At 41.4% G+C, this 22315-nt stretch overlaps 1 protein-coding gene across 8 annotated transcripts in view; it reads right to left on the bottom strand.

Moving 5' to 3' along the window:
- Positions 1 to 22315, bottom strand: part of DYNC1I1 (dynein cytoplasmic 1 intermediate chain 1) — a 282884-nt gene that overhangs the window by 113590 nt on the left and 146979 nt on the right. For all 8 annotated transcript variants that reach the window (XR_006889871.1, XM_046670321.1, XM_046670323.1 and 5 more), the window contains one exon: positions 1127 to 1216. Coding sequence is in view for 7 of the 8 variants with exons in the window: in XM_046670321.1 (XP_046526277.1) it covers positions 1127 to 1216 (90 nt within the window). In the remaining variant the exon portion in view is untranslated. The remainder of the gene's footprint in view (positions 1 to 1126; positions 1217 to 22315) is intronic.

The following is a 22315-nucleotide window of genomic DNA, read 5'->3' as shown; positions in this document are numbered from 1 at the left end:
ACCTTTGTTAAAGATGCTGAATTCACACCCTGCCCTCAGTCATACCCCAGAACCTGACAGTAGTCAACCTCAGGCAAGGCCTGAGCAGGCTGAAGTGAGTACATATGACCAATATGTACCCATTTCTATAAGTCCCCAGTGACAACTATATGCCATGCACTGTGCCAGAGCCACAGGCATCTTTAACATGTAAAACTCAAACGAGCTTCTAATTAAAGTTGTGTTGATCCTTATTTGGGACACTTAGTAGGAAATATGGAAGAATCTTTTTAATTTACTCCACTCTCACCAACACTCCATTTGTCAGTAAGAATGACAATTTCAAAATTCTCTTTTGTCTCCATGGGCTGAGAGTCTCAAAGGGATACAAAATTAGGTTTTTAGGGAAACATCACCTGCAGTTTTTCTTGTCTTCCCCTTTCTGGCTCATGCACTTATACATCACATATTCTTGGGTAAATTTTTAAACCTCTCTCTTTCTAGGTCTCTATCTATAAAATAGGGGAAATAATAATATCTGCTTCAAAAGGATGTTGTGAGCAGAGCACTTAGAGTACTTAGGAGAGAGCCAAGGACACAGTAAGCCCTTAATCAACGTTAGTCATTATTATCACTAGAACATGTAAAGATGGCTCTTCCTTACACAGGCAGAGATGTGAGAGAAGACCTTTAACAGTACAGTTAATAATAACGATCACTGTTAATGTTTCTACATAGATCACACAAATAAACTTTAGAATTTATTGACAAAATAATTATATCTGCTCTTTTCCTTTACTGTTATCATCGGGACTATACGACGGAGTGAACTGGATAACACGACATTTGATAACAAGTGTCTTATTTTATCACTGTTTACTAATAGTTTTACTGGAATCGTGACTGGACTTATTGCTGGAATTGTGGATGGTTTGTATTTTATTTGCTTCTATCAGTCAAAAAATAAATGACTCTTGCTTTGGAGATTACAGTTTATGCTGCTAAATGTAATGTATTAAACAACCATAAAAAATCTTCCACATAGGGAGTGTACATTTATTTTTTACTTACCCCTATAGTCTCTTATGTTGGTAAAAAAAAAATAGCAACCATAAAATGATGACTCAATTTATCTTCCACACCATACCTTCCTTCACCTCCTGTTTTTTGTCTTGATTTTCCAGTTCTGAATCGTTGCCAACTTTAGGTTCCACCATTTCCTCATCTTCCTCATCCTCTAGAAAAAAGAAAGAGAAAAATGCATTATTTTCTTTCCTTTAAATCAAAGTCTCTGGTTGAAGGTGGGAGGTAGGGGCAAAGGGTAAAGTTCCAATCATTTAGGGCAACTTCTAAGTAAATCAGTCCACAACAAATGTCCAAGATATATGTTAATGAATATATGAATAAATTATCTCCCAAAGGGGCCTCTTTGAAAGTCCCTCCAAGTTGCTGAGAAAACCGCCCCGAGTCGGCACCTGCTGCATCCACCTCAGGCCCTCACCACATGGGATGTCTTGGAATTGCCTCTCTGACCTCTAAAACTTCTTTGGAGATGGCCCAGGAATAGATCTGAAAATGGTTCCACCTGGGGTACATTCTCCACAGGGGACACCTGCTGTACAGATGACTCATTTCCAATTTAATTCTCACCAAATTAATTTGTTTTTGACCTACAGGAAAGGGTTAAATACAGGTCTGACCCCAGGTCAAATGCCACTGGCAAGTAAACAACCAGGGGTTTGGCCCCCAAAGTCATTGCCATTGGCCAGGGAGAGAGCAACCAACCTGAAATGGCATTTTCCCATTCAGACCAGCTCATGCATTAATGTAAATTTAATGAGCATGAACAAATGGACCCAGCTGGCTCCCACCGCCAGATGCTAGAGTGCCCTTCCCGCCCTATGCAAACGTGTGCTCCCTCTCTCTCCGCTGTCAACCTGTCCTTCTTAGAGGCCTCTTTCATTGCAGAGCACTTGAAATTACCAGTCACAATGTAAATGTAGGGCGAGTCAAGGTGTCACAAGAAAACGCAACTGACAGAAATAAAATGATCTAAAACATTAAAACTTGATTTCACAGTTTTTAAATACATTACCTTCACTCTTAAGTATTATATTCACCGTAGGTTATTGATTTCATTGGTTCAAATGGAGTTTAAAAGAAATAACTTCACCTCCCCCTCCCATACATTCATTGATGTATTTATTCATTCAACAAATATTCACAGACTTCTATAAGATCTCAAGCTCAATGGAGAGTCCCATTTCCATCACAATAAATCCTAAGATTTACATCAACTCAAAATTTCAGCACCAACCACTTAGAGAATGCATTATAAATGTCCAAATAAATATGTATAGCCTGAAAAGCAACTCCGAAAGTTTTGACCATATTAAGCAAATGATTTGTGGAAGGAATATTAATTTAAAAAATATGGATGTATAAAGTATAACATTGTAATTTAGATATTAAAATTTTTAAAAATATCAATTTTCATTGAAATTCAGTACTGTATACACACGTGTGTAGACTGTGTATCAAACTTCATTACTTTATAACCACACTATATACATATCAGTAAGAATGTAAAACACTTTTAAGGAGAATTGTCACTTATTATTAACACATTCATTAACACAATATTATTAACACATTCCTATGAAGTAAAAATCTGCACTTAAAACTGCGAAAAGAACACTGAGTTATCCAGATTTTTAGATAAATACACCCTTAAAATGGTAAGTATTGAATAACACATGTAACTCCTCAACCACATATAAAGATATAACTGCCCCCTACCCATTAAAAACCTGCTTGGAAAGTCCTGAAAAAAATATTCCCCTCAACATGATGTATCTTTCTGACCCAAAGTCCTAACACAAAGCCCAGTGAGGCACCAGCTGGAGGGAAGTTTCCTCTTCCAGTATACCTTGGATGAAGAGGCAATTTTCAAAATCTGCTGGGAAGTGGCTCCATTTCCGAACCTTCTAGAGACATTTCTTTAAATCTAATAGATTCAGTAGCCATGCCCTGACACCTACTAAATACAAGTAAATACAACAAATACAAAGGCGATGAGACCCATTTTATGGTTTGAATTGTGTTCCCCCCCACAAACTGATATGTTGAAGTCCTAACCCCCAGTACTTCAGAATCCAGACGCAGACTCACACACAGGGAGAATGCCACGTGAACATGAAGGCAAAGACTAGGGGGATGCCTCTACAAGCCAAGGATGCCGAAGACTGCCAGTAAACCGCCAGAAGCTAAGGAAGAGACCAGAATAGATTCTTCCTCACAGCCCTCAGAAGGAACTACCCTGCCAAGACATTGACCTTGGAATTCTAGTTTCCAGAACTGTGAGACATTCAATTTCTATTGTTTAAACTGCCTAGTTTGTGGCACTTTGTTACAGCAGCCCTAGCAAACCAATAAAGCCAGTGAAGCGCCTTACCTTCTGTGATCTTATAACCTAGGGGAAGAGATACAGGAGATATAACAATACCCAAGGCAGTGATGAATGCTTTACTTGTACAATCTAATTTATCAGAACTTGGTACTATTAGCCCAGTTTTTATAGATGAGGAGACAGAGAAATTTTCCCCAAAGAAACTCCCAACCACGTCGAGCTTCAAATTCTGCCTGATTCTGCCTGCTTTTGGGTCTACGATCTTTAGTCATTATGTGTACTGCCTCCCTACCCACAGCATGACATGAAACAGAAATGCCGTGGAGAAAGGCCTAAGGTACAAGCAGGTGCGATGTCCAGTTGCAGTGTCAGGAGGGGTTTGTGGAGGTTCTTTGAGGTGGACATCACATGGCCTCGAAATGGATCACTCTTCTACTTCCAAGAGGTAAGCACATGTAAGGCTCAGCCTAGGAGAAGTTAGGTTTCATATCCTTGAGAGCTATACATAGGGATTGCTTAATTTACCAAGAATATACATGCTATATCCAAATTCTGTTCTTATTTACATTTTGGAATCCACTGCCCTGAGACCTGACCAGCAGTGCTTAATACAAAGCATTAATTCCTCTGGTCAGATGGATCCACAATGTGGGCGGGAGCAGCATAGAGAGAGAAGACATTGACGTGGGTTCCAAGCTGGAGTCTACCACTTGCTAGCCCCTTAATTGTACACAATTCATAGAAACTCTCTGAGGCCCTGTTTCCTTGTCTGCTGCACTGGGATAATATCCTTTCTTAAAACACAATGCTGTTGTAAGAATAACCAAATAAAATAAGTGAAGTGAAACTGCTTTGTAAACCACCAAGGGAGTTGTGAATTCCCATACATACACAGAAACCTTCAAACAACGTTGCTTTAGCTTGTATGCCGACAAATACTTATTGAGCACTTACTGTGTGCCAGGTGCTGGGCATATGACAGGCACAAGAAAGACAAAAAAATCTCTGAGCTCTTGGAGCTTCCATTTGAGTTAGGGGAGAGAATGGCAAACAAATAAATAAGCAAAACATATACTGTGTCAGATAGGTGCTATGGGGAAATAGAAAGCCAGAAAGGGGGATTGGGCATGCTGGTAAGGGGAGGAAGAGCTGAAATTTAAAACAGTGTGCTCAGGAAAAACCACAATGAGGTGACATTTGAGCAAAAATTTCAAGGAGTTAAGGGAGTGAGCTGTGTGAAGATCTTAGACTAATAAACAGATTCTTCCATCACATTCTGTGGACCCCAGGGGCGGAAGGAGTCAAAGTCTAAATTAATTTACTGTCAGTTCCATTGACTATGGAAAACAACTGGGCTCTTATCAGAGCCACCTAGTTTGTACCACCTGGTTCTGAAAACGAAGCTGGTTTCACCAAATGAATTAGTCAGCTTTAGATACTATCAAGTTCTCACCTCTCACACAGTATAAGGGTTTTTATTTTAAACATTTATTCCTGGAAGAGTCAAGAAGCAACATCATGACAGAAAGTGTAACTTAGAGCTGATTGGAAAAATATTATTTTGTAAGGGCTTGGCTATGAAAAGGGCTAGGTTCGTGATAGCAGTGTGTTCGTTTGTGGATGAAGCGTGTGGGAAAATAGCAGGTTATCTAATTCTTTAAATAGAAAATCCTTCCACAGAGAATAGGTTTTCAATGATTTTTTTCTAAAAAAACCCAACAAATATTTATTGTGTTTATAACATGTACAAAGTCCCATAATGAGATACTGTGAATCACAAAGAAATGAATTTAAAAAATAGTACCTGCCGGTTTCAAGTGGTTACAAACCAGTTGCAACGCTTAATTTTTAGTGGCCATAGAATTCTTTGTCTATCAGCCTTTTAAAGACATAAAGTAAGTGTTTCAGTGGATTTGTTAGGAAATAAAACACAAGAGACTGGTTTGTTTCTCTGCATTCTGAGATGTTTGCCTTGCTCAGCAAAGAGAGTCTATTTTTCTTTAAGACTCTGGTTTCCTTTCTGGTGCAATTGGAATTACTTCTGTTGAAACCATTTCCAAAACAGTTAAATAACTTTAAAGAAAAGGATTTATGTAGACCCGCTAGACTACTGATATATGAGTTGTGCCACTAGTTCATACCCGGTTACATTTCCTCTGAGATTGCAGGAAAAAAAAAATTACCACCCATGTATGGTTTCCTGTACCAGGTCTACACAAGAAATTAAACTCGTGGCAGAGTTAATTACCTGTCAGTCCAAGGGGCTAATTTCAAACAATGGCATCTTTTAGACACATTATGTTATTTAGCACCCAAATTCTGCTGTCTGCATTTGCTGGATTCATTCCCTCTGGTTGCAAAAGTCTTTGGTAACCACCGTGCTCCTTCCTTCAGGTTTTCTGAAGGTCTAGGAATGAATAAGTGCATGTTCGGCAGCAATCACATAGAACACACTTAGCACAAGGCCTGACCTCTGCGTGAGTTCCGGAAGGGTTAGCCTCCTTTACCAGTCTGTGGCTCAGAATGAAGCCAGTGTAGTCAATTTGAATATGCCACAGTCTTCTGATTGTTGACCTGCTCTGATGGCCTCACAAATTGGAGCCATTGGAAAGGGAGTGCAGTAAACGTTTGCCACTGTTTGGCAATACAGTATCAAAACCCCTTTCTGTCTAGGGGTTATTTCCCTTGTAGTACTGTTGGATGGGTGACATTCTGGACCCTACTTTCTTCTCCTGAAGCCCAAGGAAAGACATTTTCCTGTTTTCTGTCTCCTGGTGACCAGGACACAGGCAGGATCTGGGCAGTCACACTGGATGCTCCTAACTGGGGCTTTGTCTTTGGAGCAGGAGGCAAAGCCAAGGGGACCTTTAGGATTCATTTTGGGCAATGTGCCATAGTAGCAGTGGTATTCAGCATCCTGGCCAGATTGTTCCAGAGGTCCATGGTCTGCGTTCCCTCGGCCCCTGCCCTTTCTCAAGCCTGTTCCTTTTGCCTCCTGTTGACTCTGGGAGCACCAGATTTCCTCCAATAAATCCCTGGACTTGGTGCCTGCTGCTTGCAACCAGAACACTCAGCGACACAGGCGGCCCTCTGTGAAGAGAAGGGCTTGTGTTTTATGAGGGCAATGGGTTCTCGCTTTCCCCTGCTCTCTCAGGGCCTGCAAAACCCCAGGAGAAGAGGGTCTGAGTGCCCAGCTGCCTGTTCTCTGCTTTTCATGAGGGGGCCATGGTCCCTCCATTCATGGTCCCACCATTCACCAACTCATGGAAGACCACTAAGTCTGGTCAGGTGGAGACGGGTGACAGGGAGCAGAGCAGGCCATTCCACTCCATCCTTCTTGACTCCAAAGCACATCCTGCTGCCGCCAAAAGGGGGAAGCACAAAGCAATTACCACAGGACTTTGAACTGAGCAGGCCAGCGACTGTAAGATGCACAATTACTTTATGTACCACTAAGAAAAAGGGTTACTGCTAATTAAACTATAACACATCATCAATTCCAACGCGAAAAATTGTGAATGTTGGAATTGATAAAATAATTTGTGGCTTAGAAATGAATAGAAACTAGCTTCCAAAGGATAAAAGGGAGGGCAAGAACGCAGAATTAATTCTAAACCAAGCTCACTACCATGCTACTGTTGGTGAACAGACCTGGAGAGAAACAAAGGCATTTTTTTGTTTTTTGCCTGTTAGATGTATGGCTCTCAACTTAAGAACAAATGCCCTAGCCACTTTCATATAATTCTATGTATGGATGTTTCAGATGGTGATTCTTTTTGTAACATATTTTAAATTTTTAGAATAAAAATTAAATAAATAAATTAAATTAAATTAAATTAAATAAATAGAAAAACAGTGAATTAATCTCTTAAATTAAAATTTATTTTTGAATTAAAAGATAATTTACTTTAATAAAGATACTCTTCATAGTTCTGTCTTTGGCCTTACTTTTTCTCATATCAAACGCCACTCTGGATAATACTTACCCCTATGTCTTTCATCATCACCCACAAATTGATATCTCCAGCCAAGATATCCCTTGTAGGCTCCAGATTCTGTACTGTACATGCCAACATGAATGTCTCACAGGCACCTTACACTCTACACGGTCAAAGCAGAACTCCTACCTTCTGCTAAGATACGCTTCTTTCATTGCATTCTCCATCCTGCCTAATGGTACCATCATTTACATGGGTTCACAGTTGGACACCAGAGTACCACCTTCAATTCCTCTTTTCCCTCAGGGCCTATAAGAAGGGGTCTCTAAGTCCTTTCAATTCTTCCTCCCAAATCTGTCTCAAATTCACCTCTGTCTTTATTGCACTGCCTGAGTCTAGGCTATTATCATCTCTTGCCTGGAGTATTACAATAGCTTTTTGATTGGTCTTTCGATCACTACCAGTCTTGCTCTATATTTCTGGTAGTTTCATTTTTTTATTTAAAAAACACATCTATGAGTCCTTTCTCTGCCAAAAAACCTTCTATATCTCCCTACAAATTTCACCATAAAGCCCCATAACTTATTCTTGTCTCTTCTACCTCATCTTCCATTTTGGACAATGCACAATCACACAGCGTCCCAGCAGGTTCATGCCCCAAAGGCATTCCACAGTATTTTTTATGCATGTGTTTGCCTTCCCTCCAATGTCCAGGAGGTGATTATTACTAGCCTTTGTGATGCAGCTCCAGAGCTTCAACACTTCCTCCCAAGCAGATTTTGTGACCACCCCCACTGTTCCACCACCCTACCTTGTGTATATCTCTATGCTAACACATCTCAGACCACTTAACATTAGGTTTATGCATCCATCTCCATAACTGAATGGAAGTCCCTCAAAGCCTTACTCTTATTAGTATCATCAATGAAAAGTACTGAAAATAGCAATATCAAGACAGATGATTGTTCTGGAAAGGTAGTCATGAACCACACTGTGTAGGACCTTGAATGGCAGAACGAGTTTGGACTTCTTTCTGAAGATCATTATCCCTCTTTTAATAGACACAAATCTCATTTAGTCTGTAAGTATTATTTAAAATTTCAAAAGGAATTCAAGTCATTGGTGATGCTAAATAAGGCTTTTGAAACCTCACTTATCTCCTTCCCAGCCTGCCCTTTATGCACATTCTGATATATCTCTCTAAGGAGCAGCATGGATCATGATCCAAAGCATTGCTGCCAACCAGCCCTGCAAAGAAACCAGAGCCTTTTAAAAATGCGAGAGACAAGGTATGATTTTGTTTCAGAATAGAGAGGCAATACGGAGGCTGGAGGGGAGTGGGAAAGCCTGGAATGAGGAAGACCATTAGAAGGTGAGTTAAAGCCATAGTCCTAGCAACAGATGATGAGAACTTGACCCAGGATGGTTCCGTTGCCAGTGGGCGTGATGAACTGGACTGTGAATGCAGACATGTGTTTGTACAGCAGACAGTGAGAGCTCTCGTACAGAACTCACTCAAGTCACCCTATCCTTGGATCAGCTTTGTGTACAGTTTGCCAACTTTTCCAGGAGTCCAAAGAGAGCCACCCTCCCGATACGTATCACAGCGGCCAAAATAAAGTATAACATGCACCACTGAATGCTTACACAAACCAAGGTGAGCGCCTCTCTGCTTTAAAAATATGCAGGAGAGACATATTTTGTGGGATTTTCAGTAAGCACTTTGTTAAATATACTACATGCTAATATTTAAAAAACCTTCACTTTCTGGTCTAGAAAAATCTGGCCAGAGTAAAGAAAACATACATTTCTCATCGTACAGAGCGCTCCTGTTAACACTCCAGGCCACATCAGTTCTCTCCTAAGGTTCTAACATGACAGTACTTGGAAAGTTTACTTCCTGATGGAATGTCACCCAAGGTATTGGAAATAGGAGGAAATGAAAGAAAATGTTCAAAATGAGAGAGGAAGCCAGAGAATAGTACTTTTTAGCAGCTGTTTCTGAAACTTGTAACTGTGCAGTACTGTATGTGGGCAGTAAATGTGTGTCGAATTGAGTTGATGTGGATTAGTCAGCCCGCATGGAAGGGCAGAGACCAGAAGGGAATGTCTTTCTCAGAGGTGTCCAGGCAGGAGTCCGTGGGTAACTTCAGCATTTGATATTTGCATGCGGGAGGGCTTGATTGATCCATATTTCCATAAATTTTCCTCCTTAAAAACCTTTAATGATTCTCTATTTCCTAGATTAGCTCAGCATTTAAGGTCCATCACCATCTGACCCCAATTTAATTCTGTGAGCGTTGCTCAGAGGAGAACAGCCCTTGACTCAACTGTGTATGAAATAGGCCAACTTTGTAATCAGAAACTCATCCATCTTTCCTCTCTTTAGTCTTTTATATTTTTCAGGCCTCCGTCTCTTAAGCTTTCTCAGGAAGTCATGGAGCCTTCAGCCACAGAAGAGATCAGTTGGATGAACTAATTTATACTAATGGATTAGGAAACATACAAATAAATTAATCTCTAATGGCAAACTGCAGTTCTTGCAGGTCCTGGGAGGGAGACAGACCTTGAGAGAGCAGGTCTACCCCTCAAATCAGTCCTCTTGGAAGCAGAACCATCCATTGCACAACTCCAGAAAGCAGCACTCCCATTGTATTCCATGTGAATAGGGCTGTGAGTTGTATAGGGTACAGGTTCTATGTCTATCCTTGGCAGCCTCGTTTGTATAGATGTCTACACAGACACACACATGCACACATACATACACACATACATGCACACATACATACACACACAGACATTCTGGGCAGTAATTTAAAACATCTGAGAATGTAATCCTTGGCTGCTTGGAAAGGGAGAAAGGACTCCTAGCTCTCTTTTCAGACATAAATCCCTTTGCTGTCTATTTTGGATTTTGGGCAATCCCATAGACTACTCTTTGTTTCCTCTATCATTCCTTCCAAATGCGCCAATCTGCACTTCCTCTTAGTGGGAGCATTGCTTGTGAAAAAGAAAACAGGGGTCATAGGGACAGAGATGTCATCAGATCGAACTTTCAGCAGTCACTGTAGATATGTCCCACAGGAAGGTAAACCTCAGGGTCTCTAGGTACTAAAATGGTTATTATGTTATGTTAATTAGTAAAAATAGAGTAAAATAAATAGAAACCATTTAGAAACATTATTTTACCTGTAAAGAAATTGTCCCTAAGGAGAAAGTGGTGCTTCCCATCCCTAAGACGCATCAACTCTGACTATTAATGTCAGAGCAGCTGTCACTCAATCAGTGCACGTAGAGGTCATCCCACTGTTACATCTTCTCTAGTATTTTTGTTAATAGGACCAAATCTTGTTAACTCTGTCTCTTTCTATCCCCTCCACTTACATGACTCGCTTTGTCCTCTGCACTTCCCCCTCCTTCTCTTTGGTTAAGGCTGCCGCAGCCTTTTATGTAGCTTTCTGTCTCCTAGCTGGCATTCTTACCTCCAGTCTCTCTCTATACCTACCCTTGCTACAAACAACACTGTCAGAAGAATCCTCTTAAAACAGGACTCTTTTCATACAAATTTCCCAGTGACAGCCCTTGATAGTTCCCACGACATGCAGAATAAAAGCTGGATTCTGTGGCCTCGTCTTCAAGTCCTCCAGGGTCTGGCCCCAACATGTGTTTCCTGCCTGAATTTCCTCTACCTGTTCATGCCCCTCACACCTGCCCACACACACACTCCAGTCTGTCTACACTAATAGCGTGTTTGCTGTGCAAACTTCCACATTCATCTGTCCTTTGGTTCATGTGGCTCCCTCAGCTAGACTCTGCCTCCCTTCCTTTTGGAAAATATGAGCACCTAATATGTGTGTCAGGCACTGTTCCAGGTGCTGGAGATACAGCAGTGAACAAAACAGACAAAACCTCCTGCCTCCATGGAGCTTGCACTCTAGCGGGGGAGACAGATAACAGACCAGTTAAACCGTAAAGTACACAGCAGGTTAGACGGCTGCAAGTGCCGAAGAGAAAAGGAAAGCAGGGAAGGGAGGGGAAGTGGTGGGATCACCTTATGTTGGTCAAGACAGGTCCTTACTAAGAGGTGGCCTTTGAATAAAGACTCCAGGAACTGAGGGATCCGGCCATGTGGATACCTGGGGAAAGCATGTTAGGTAGAGAGAACAAAAGCACAAAGGCAGGATTTTGCCCGGAGCGTTCAAGGCCTCGAACACCTTGGTATCTTCCGCACATGCAAAATCCAGCTCTACTTCAAGATCTGATCCAAATGACCCCCCAGATCTCCAAATCTCTCCTGTTCTCCCTTGTTGGAAGAAATTTTTTCCTCATTTAACCCTTCATAGCACTTCAGTGGGGTATCTCTTAACAACTTTTTTTCATCCAATCAAAGAACTCTTCTGTTTAAGACACCGGCATTTATCACTCTCCACCTTATCCACTATGTATTTGTATTCAGTAGAACACATCCCTGTACATTTATGAATTTTCCTCTCCATCCAAGATCCTAAATTTCTTGGAAGTAGAATGCATTAATTATTCATTATTTGCCCCAAATACGGGTTTAAATAAATATTTTTGACTGTTTTAAATGTTAACCTTATTTCCCCAGTAGTTCTATAAAGCACATTTTCTCAGTGGTTTCCCCAATGTTTTAGCTGGATCACAAATCCCTTCACTCAATTTCAAATTTCAAGCTTCCTTTCCTTGCTCACTAGTCTTGCATTCATTGAGAGCAACTTGCCTAAACTTACCCAGAGACTCCCTACACTCACTGTGAGCTTCATGGCCCTTTATTTTGTTTCCTGTCCTGGTCACTGGTCACTAGGTCTTTACTCACCACCTAATGTGTGCTCAGATCTGTTCCAGTCATCAAGGAAAAACAACAGGTATCAATTTACTGAATTATCCATGTCAAGTTTTGTGGTAAATGTTTTACGTCCATTAGCATATTTAATCCTCATAATAACTCACAGAGGTAGACACAATTAGTTCTCTCTATATGTGAAGAAACTGGCTTAGAAAGGAAGATGATCTGACTGAGGTCACAGAGTTAAAGGAAGCAATGGAGCCAAGATTCAAACCCATGTTTTTCCAACCCAAAAACTCCCTGAATGTACTGCTAAATCATACCAAATAGTACAAAGGAAGACAAGGGAACTGGAATGGACATTTGTGGCTTTGACCACCAAGAATATAGAACCCTACTCCTTGGAATGACAGTCCCTCTATTCTTGTTTGGTGGACCCATCCCTACCCACTCTCAGCTAAACAAATTCTTCTTCAGATTTAGGGCAAAACTTTGTATCTGAGGCAATGGCCAACGAAACTAGGTCTCAGGATCTTTCTTTGGACTATCAGAAGAGTGACCATATAATCTACTGTCCAAACTGGAATACTTCTGAGAGGCAATGGAGTGCAATTAATATTTAAGCGGGGCTGGCAGGTGTGAATGTGGACTGTCTAGGCAAACCAGGAGGTGTTCGCCCAGTTAGACTAACCATCAGGAAAGTGACTCCTCTCCTCCTTTGGACAAGGTGACTATCCTGTGCAGTCCAGAACGTGTGGTCACCCCTTATAACAGGGAAGTGGACTCCTCTCTTATATTGGACTGTGTAACTTTTCTGGTTAAACCAAGACACAAGGTTACCTCAACTCTCAGGGAAACGGACCCCTCTCCTCCATTGGATTAGGTGTTACACTAATGTGGAACTGAAGCTGTCCTGCATCTCCATAGGGAGCTTGAGAAAGAATCAATAGATAAAGCAGGGCCAAAAGAGGGATAGTAGTAACAGTTTGAAACCTAAATTGGGCAGTAGCTGAAGCCAGCATGCCCCTAGAATCTAGGGCCTAGATTTTAATTGTAAGAGCCAACAAACTTTCTTTTGGCTTGAGTAATTTTGGGTTAGTTTCTCTGTCACTTGTAGCCAAAAAAGTACAAATGGTCAGGAACTAATAATGACGGAGTCCCTACTTTGTGCTCTGTGTTTTCTCCACATAATCTCTTCTGGCAGGCACAATACCCTGCAAAGGAGCAGAGGGTTGAATGCATGAGTCCTGATGCCACACTGCTCAGTTCAAATTCTGGTTCTCCCATTTAGTAGTAAACTTGGGCTACTTACTTAACCCCTTGTGCCTCAGTTTCCTAGGCTGTTGATTACAGAATTGCCTTCCTATACTTGTATAATAGTAATTCTTTAATTGCTTAATACACTTAAAAATATTTTATTATTATTGATGAGAAAATTGAGACTTAAAGAGGTTAATTAAATTGTTCTAAGTCAGACATCTACTAAATTATAAAGGCAGATTTTTGAACCCAGGTTTTGAGGCTCCAAATTCCACTCTGTTTAAACTATGTCCACAATCTCCTGGTTGCTTGAATCAGGCTGTGAAGGATGGAGACGCCTCAATGGTTTGGAGTTGAGAATAGACATGGCCAGCAGTGAGGAAAGACCGTGGAAGGGGCAAAGACGTTTGAGAGTACAGTTGAAGAGAAAGCTGCCACCTATATTCTATCAAACAGATCCCAGTTTCTCTTTCCTTGTCTATTCCAGCTTCAGTATAGGTTCAGCAGGGTGTGTGGGCTGCCTCACAATCCAGCATAGATTCAGAAGCGTTCCGACACACTGCAGGAGGTCCACTTGGACAGCCTAGTCTTCTCCAGTACAAGACCGAGCCTGCAGGATGTGCCCCGCTCCCTCTCCTACTACATGGCTCATACGCTCCCCTCTGCTGACCTTGCTTCAACCAAGCTAGCTTCCTAGCCTTTTCTTGATCTTGCCAAGAATTCTCTCATCTCACAGCTTTTGCATTTGCTATTTCCTCTGTCTGGAACACTCTTTATCCAAATAGTCAGATGTCCTTCTCATGATGTTTTTAGGGTCCCTGTTCAAATGTCATATTATTTGTGAGGCTTTCCTAGTCAACCTATAGAATATAGCCACATACTTAAGCCCATTCTGCCCTGGCACATGGCACTTCTTTGCCCCTTACCCTGATTTTTTCTTATTTCATAGCACTGACAACTATCTGATTTATGTATTTACCGTCCCACCACTAGAATGGGAATTCTACAATGTCACTGACTGTCTCTTCTTTGCTGTATCCAAAGCACCTTGAAGACAGCCGGGCATGTGGCAATAAATATTTGTTGGATGATAAGATGACTGAACGCACAAGGTAGTGCTGTGTCTTGAAACCAGCACACACCCACAATTCCAAAAGCCAGCAGAGGGATGGCAGTGCCTGTCATGGAAATCAGGACCCCCCACCTTGTCAGAGGTGCTTATAAACCCTCAGATCTGGTTCCTTGAAATGGGAATTATCTATCTCTTTTGCAATCTTATTCTCTTGAAAGTGCAATGAGATCTCAGTGCTTTCTGCTGACTTCCATTCCAGCATTTTCTCATTCTGGTGTCCAATCCCCAGCCCAGAGAGAACTGATACATTTGCCATCTGGAAATACATCAAAATTCATCACAGTCCAATTCTCAGAGAAGATCATTAGCACATTTGTTTGCTTTCATCCTGGCATTAACAACTCTATTTGGGGCTAAATTATTTCCCCTGGTTTCAACATCAAGTTTTCCCATTGGCTCAACTATGGAGTCCCTTGTCTGTCAATGTAATAATTTTCTATTAATTATAAAGGAAGAAAGCTAGCAGTTTGAGAGTCTTAAGGGAAGCATTTGTCTAATCCAAGAAACTGATTTTCCAGTTACTTGGACTAAGTACAACTCTCAGTTGTGGTCAGATTCACAGATTTCAAAGTGCCCCTTGTTTTTACTTTCTGGTCAGTCTAGACAGACATGGTTCTTTCCTTCATTTTTCAAGCTGTTGAAACATCAAGTTGGTCAAAAGAATCTAAATCTCTAGAGAATAAACTGAGCAGCACTTCACCAAGACTTCATAACTTTTTATTGAATATCCCTCCAAACAGAAGAACAACCTCAGTGGTGCTAAGGAGAGACTTCACTTCAAAGGGTCAGTGTGAGTGTGAGAATTAAACTCCGACAACAGAAATAATGACCACTATTGTCCTATTCGGAATGGAAAAATATTCTAGTGGTTAGAGCACGCAGTCCTGAATTTTTGGCCTGTTCTCAGCTATTTCAGATTCATGCTGGGTGTCCTCCCCCAACCTAATAATTCTTCTATTCATTATAATTGGATACACGTTCTTGAGAACCTGCTATGTGTAAGGCATAAGCCACATTGTATGGGGGGCACAGAAATGAGCCAAGAGAGATGCTTGAACTCGAAGGGTTTGGCACGTGGGCAGGGAAATGGCAACTGTGTGTAAATATCTATACTGAAAGGAAGGAAGCCTGGAGATGTGCAATGGGGATTCAGTAGGGGTAACGTCAACTTCTCATAGGGAGAGTATGAACAGGGAGAGAAGAAAAGGAAGCAGATTTTTTAAGAGTTTAATTGAGTTGGGGGTCTTGAGGAGTGGTAGGATCTAGACAAGGATGTAGAGATGGGAATGAAGAGTATCATTCCATGAAGAAGAAAGAGCATATACACATGCATAACAATGGAAAGACGTGTACAGTGACAGGTAGTTCAGTAGAGGAAATCATGGAAGGACTTAACTACCAGGATAAGCAGGATCATACACATTTGCTATTTGGTCCACTCAGCTCTGTTGAGAAGAAGCACTGTAAATCCACATTACTTCAACTGATGTCAAAAGAGGGTTTTAAGGATCCCTACGTACTTAGCAGTGCCATAACCCCGGAGAACAGTTTTCCCATCAGAAATTTTGCAGTGGGTAAATTATCTACATATTTTTTCACCCCAGAGAGAGCACAGGGAAAACATGGTCTTGTTCATGACCTTTTGTTGTATGATATGTAAAAGATACTTTTCTTAGCTCCTTTAAAATTTATTTTCTCATCTGTAAAGCAGGGGTGCTAATTTCTGTGCTACTTACATAATAAAGTTGTTGTGTGAAACAAGGAGAATATGGAGATAGAGATGCTTTGTCAGTGGTAAAGGGCTATAAGGGGTTGGTTATTAAGGTAGGTAATTGTAACAATAATTACAGCTTCTTGATGTCCAATATCCACTCAGCGACAAAAACGTGCAAGGTAGGAAGAAGGTTATACAATAGGAAAGAGACGAGAGACATGGATTCATCATAGAAACAAAGGGCTGGAAAGACCCACGAGACAGCTATTGTTGGGTTGTGGCAGGATTTGGGGATGAGGAGTGTAAAGCACCTAGCACACTTCAAACAACAGAGTACAAAATAAGGGTTCAAGTTGTGTGAGACAGACTCTAGTTCCTGTAGAGACTAGAGAAAGCGTGTCAGCTGTGGGTCATTAGACAAGCATTCTGGTAGAGCGGGGGCTTAGTGAAGGCATGAACTTGGCTTTAAAGGACAGGTAAGAGTGGGATGGGCAGGAGAAAGGGTGTTAGTATCTATTATCACCTAGAAAATAGATATTCTGAGCTCCTGTCATACCCTACACTTTCGTCTTTAAGGGCACATAAATATGGGCATTAAATTAAGTATCAGCTTCTCACTGTACTCCCAGCTCTCAGTCCAATGCCTGGCCCATAAAAGGACTCCTTGCTTGTGTGCTGAGTCAGTCTAGGTACATGATGAAGGAAGGTGTGAAGTCAGGAGAGAATGAGAACACATTCAAGGGCCATGTGGGAAGGGAGCAAGGCCAAGGCTAGCAGTAAGGCTGGGACCTATGAGATGGCTTGGAAGCTAGGCTAAGGCTTGAGTGTTGATGGAGCAGAGAGAGCAGAGAAACAACTAAATTTAAAATAAGTATTATCTGGTAACCACATACAGAAGGCTACAGCTTCAACACTAGCTGTAATGCAGTCTTCAGGTTAGACCAGCAAGGGAGAAAGAACCAAGACCATCACAGCTGCCATGATTTGATCATGGTACTCTAGTAAAATTTATTTTTTCTACCACATATGCCAATCCCCACTTCTGCCCTTGGTCACTGTTGAGGCAGCCTCAAGGTTTGAAACTGTCACCTCCTCTTATATAGGAAGGCTTTGTCCTCATCTTCTGCCAGTCCACGTTATTCTTTGAACTTTCACATAAACACATACAGAATCACAAAAACATACAGCTGAAAAGATCCATAGAGACAGCTATGGAAGTATCATGAGATTTAAGGATGAAGTATGGAAACCACATAGTCTGATGCTCAGAAAACTAGATCAAAAACTAGGTAAGTGGAAATTTCTTCTTCTTTTCCTCCTCTTCCTTCACCCTCTCCTCCTTCTCCTCTTTCTCCTCCTTCCTAATGATCTAGTTTAGTCTTTTCACCTAATGGATAAGCTGTTGCCATCCAGACAGTTGAAGGCCCCCCAAGTCCACACAGCCAGCAAGTAGCAGAGCTTGGATTGGAACTCAGATCTGCCACTCTCCAGTGCTCTTCCCACACATCATGCTGTACAGCAAGACCGTCACAGAGACAAAGAAAGCCCCAACTGCAATCAGATTTGAAGGAGAAACGTGTCTCAGCAGAGGATTATCTGACACACTCTCAGCAAGCTTCACCTGTCAAGATGGCTACTACCTCATTTATTTATTCCCCTTCTCTAATCCAAATTTTTCTTTCTGAATGAAGTCATTAAATTATACAAAGTCATTAAAGCACCCCCATGGCTTCTGGCCAAGCCACTGCAGGCTATCCAACCCTTCCTTCTAGAGCCCATGCTTGGCAGAGGGAAGTCTGCAAGCACCATTAAAATTCGACGGTTCTTTTTTGGACAGGCTAATTATGCCAAATCACTCACACAGGTCTAGACGATGCTGAACAGGGTTTAGTATCTGGATTGGAGCCTACTGTGGTCCCATGGGCTTGGCCGCTCCTATCCATCTGCAAAGGCACTTCCTTCCCTGCTTTGCACAGTGTAGAATATTGGCTTTTTAAGGCAAAGTGAAAACTTCTGGATCCACATTATCTGCAGCTGTAGGGACCAACTGAGAGAAAGGATATTTTGTGCTGAAATACTTGGAACACCTCAAGTTTCTATCACTGCTTTACTTCCCGTATACTTGGACACAAGCAAATCAAGTTGTAAAACTGAGTCTTCTATATACTTAGAAAGGAAACAAGATCAAGGAAGGCTGCTGGGAACTTTCCCACCAACCCCTTCCTATGGTGTTAGTTCATTCCTTCCACACTGCTGTTGAAGTGATTATTCTAAAACGAAAATTGGGACATGTCATCTCCTTGCTGAAAACTTCAGCATTTGCTCATTCTTCACACAGGATAAAGACTAAAATCCCTCACCAGGCATAGACAATCTCCTGTGATTTAACCCTCGCCCCATTTGCCATTCTTATATGCTCTGAACTCCTAAAGGCAATCATGTTTTTTTTTTAAACTACAGAAATTTATTTTCTAACAGTTCTGGATACTGGAAGTCCAAGATCAAGGCATCGGCAGGGTTGGTTTCTCCTGAGGCCTCTCTCCTTGGCTTTCAGTTGGCTGCCTTCCTGCCATGTCTTCACCTGAACTTTCTTGGCAGTAATCATGTTTTAATTGTTCCTCATGGCCAATGCTTGGTCAAATGCCTGGCACACAGTAGATGCTTAATAAATAGTTCTGCATGTTGAATTAAGAGACAAGTTCTTTAAGGGAAATTTTAGGACAGAGTCAATGCAAATTTCTACTGATGTATTTGAATGTGATTTATCTTCAGATTCTCTAAATGGCAACAATTGTCATTTGACTGGCTTAGAAAATTCATGTCTGGAGAAAAAAGTTTCGATTTCTTTGTTTAGAACTCAATTGTCTCTAATACACGTGGGTGCTTACACATACTTCTTAAATTTTGTTGTGAGGAAGATTGGCCTTGAGCTAACATCTGTTGCCAATGTTCCTCTTTTTGCTGGGGGAAGATTGTCGCTGAGCTTATATCTGTACCAATCTTCCTCTATTTTATGTGGGATGCCGCCTCAGCATGGCTTGATGAGCAGTGCTAGGTCTGCACCCGGGATCCGAACCAGCAAACCCTGGGCCACTGAAGTGGAGCACATGAACTTAACCACTATGCCACCGGGCTGGCCTGTTATACATACTTTTTGGTTATGACATGAAGTACACAATCCTTAATCATTTTCCCAGAGACTCCTAGAAGAAAGTCACTGGAGCTTTCTGAGAAATGGTAGCACATCTGGAATCCTATGAGAGTCTCCATATGGTAACGGTTCTCAACCCAGGGTGATTTTGCCCCCCAGGAGACATTTGACAATGTCTGGAGATGCTTTTGGTTGTCATACCTGGGGGTGGCTGCTACTGGAATTTAGTGGGTAGAAGTCAGAGATGCTGCTAAACATTCTATAATGTATAGGACAGCCCCCCTCCCCCAAGCAAAGACTTAACCAACCCAAAATGCCAGGGTTGAAAAACTCTCGTTTCTGGTATATCAGATCCACTGACTCTCTGAAGACATTCATCTGCAATTGTGATAAACTAGGTAAGACTCAGCCTATCCTTCTTTCTCCCAGTGGAAGCTCTCATGAGTGGCGTATTTCTTGTGGGTGTTAATGTGGTGTAGAGACCAAGGCTAGAAGGATGAGCTCTGTGGTCTTGAGGATAGAGAACTTCACTCCTTTTAGAGCCCACTTCTGTATGTGTCCTTTCCTATAAATCCCATGATTGGCAAAACATTTTGTTGCTCCAAATGAGCCTCCTAGTTCCTGACTGCTGCCTCCAGATGAAGGCATCAGGAGCTGCAGGAGTCATTTCCCCGATCCTGACACCTGCAGCTCACGCAAGCTGGTGGGCAGAGAGAACACCCACAAGTCTGCAGGGCCTCAGCTGCTCCTTCCTCAGATTGATGGGGCCTCCAGTCAAGACTCCCAGACAAGACCAGAAATTGGGAACTTCTGGAGAATGCGTAACTCTGAGATCCCGAGGAAGATCAACGAGGAAGCAGCAGCAGACAGTAAACAGCTTGAACAATTTATTTATTTGGGAAAGAGTACTGATTTTAGGGGCATTTATGTGAGGCAAAGAAATAGAGGAGGGGGGTGGGGAAAGCAGATTGCCCTGACATTCACTTTCCAAATGCCAGGTTTTATGAAGATGCCACTGATTCTGAAATTCTAAACAGCAACTCTCAACTTCCTCTGACACTTGGAAGTTTTACAAAAAGTCCCAATGAATACTGGTTAATTTCTGGTAGTAATAGTTCATGTAATGAATGTTTTAGCCTCAGTTCATAGTAAAGTATTTCATAATCATTTGTTCATTCTATTGCCTCTCATACAAACTAATATCATCATTTCAGAGGTAAAGAATGGCAATAACTCAGAACAGGGTTTTCCCCTTGTGCAACAAGTCATTGATCTAGCTGGAGTTTAAATTGAACATACCAGGACTATAGAACAGCCAGATGAAGTAAATGTCAGAGCAGTGATTTGGTATGGTATTTAATGAACTGAATGACTGACTCACTTGATCATTAAATGTGTTTGTTTTAATAGCATCTTGCAGTTCCAACAGCCAGTTGAATGAGGAGTCTTACTGAGCATCCACTGTGCAAGCTGAGGAAGATAAAGGTGGCTAAATACAGCTCCTGCCCTTGGAGAGCTCAGTTTAGTCAGAGAAGCTAGCAAATAAGCATTTAATACTACATATTATTTATTTAGCAACTCAATATGCACGTGCCATGTAGACTCTGGTTCCTGCGCTGAGTGCACTGAAATTGGCCAGCTACCCAGGGATGGAACTGGAAGGCGGCTAAGGATACTCATGTTATAAGGTATCAGCTCCCATCCTGGGAAAACATCTCCTTGGAGCTGAGATACAGTAACGCATATCATCTTCAGTTCAAACATGGTACTACTTTTCAAAAAGTAGCGACTTTTATTAGCTAAAGCACAAATCTTTCCAATGCGGCCAAGTGTAACAAACAAGCCCCATGTTACTCTTCAGAACAGGCACCCGTTCCCCTTACTCTGGTCAAAGATCCCTGAGATAGAGAATGTTCCATAAAAGTGGAGCTAGATTTATAGGAAAGAGTACACAGCACTAACATCCTTAATAGACATTGACGAGTGAATGAAGAAACTACTGCAGAATATGTTCACAGTCATGCCAAATAATTATACATTTAATAGAATTTTTTACTCTGAACTGAGCTTTTGTTCCTTTTATATAAGCTGGTTCTACCTGAAATTTTTAGGTGAACAGATTAATGTGTTTCCAAAGGTGAAAATTTTCATATACCTTTGCTTCTTAACTCTCTGTGGTGAAGGGCCAGTTTCTCTCTTTTTAAAAAATTTCTAATCTGTCACAGACCAATCTTTTCATAAAATACAATCAATATGAATGACTGGAAGTCACAGCAACGCTGAATCCCTATAAAAATGTCTAAATGCTTACTCTCAACTTCTTACTTCATTATAGACTGGTAACTAACTGTTTATGGACTGGACCCTCTGGGAAGCAATGTTGCATAGCACTGACATATGTGATTTCAAAGACATTTATTTATTTATTTATTTATTTATTTATTTATTTATTTATTTATTTGAGGAAGATTAGCCCTGAGCTAACATCTGCTGCCAAGCCTCCTCTTTTAGCTGAGGAAGACTGGCCCTGAGCTAACATCCGTGCCCATCCTCCTCCACTTTATATGTGGGACGCCTACCACATCATGGCTTGACAAGCGGTGCCTAGGTCCACACCTGGGATCCAAACTGGTGAACTCCTGGACGCCAAAGCGGAAAGTGTGAACTTAACCACTGCACCACCGGGGCGGCCCCCAAAGACATTTAAAAGCCGAGCAAAGAAAGTAATCACCATATATTTTAACAGGAAGACAAGTAATACAAAGTCAACACTCAAAATGGAGATATGCTTAAATTTTAGCATTCAGCTCTTATCGCCTTTTCCTTTTAAATGCCTGATCAATGTAACAGTGCCAAGCAGCTAAAACCCAAGAGATATTTCACAAACACCATCTACATCAGCACTGTCCAACAGAACTTTCCGTG

Source organism: Equus quagga, chromosome 8, assembly GCF_021613505.1.
Source record: "Equus quagga isolate Etosha38 chromosome 8, UCLA_HA_Equagga_1.0, whole genome shotgun sequence".
Lineage (NCBI taxonomy): Eukaryota > Metazoa > Chordata > Mammalia > Perissodactyla > Equidae > Equus > Equus quagga.
This window is presented reverse-complemented; position numbering and strand designations above follow the sequence as displayed.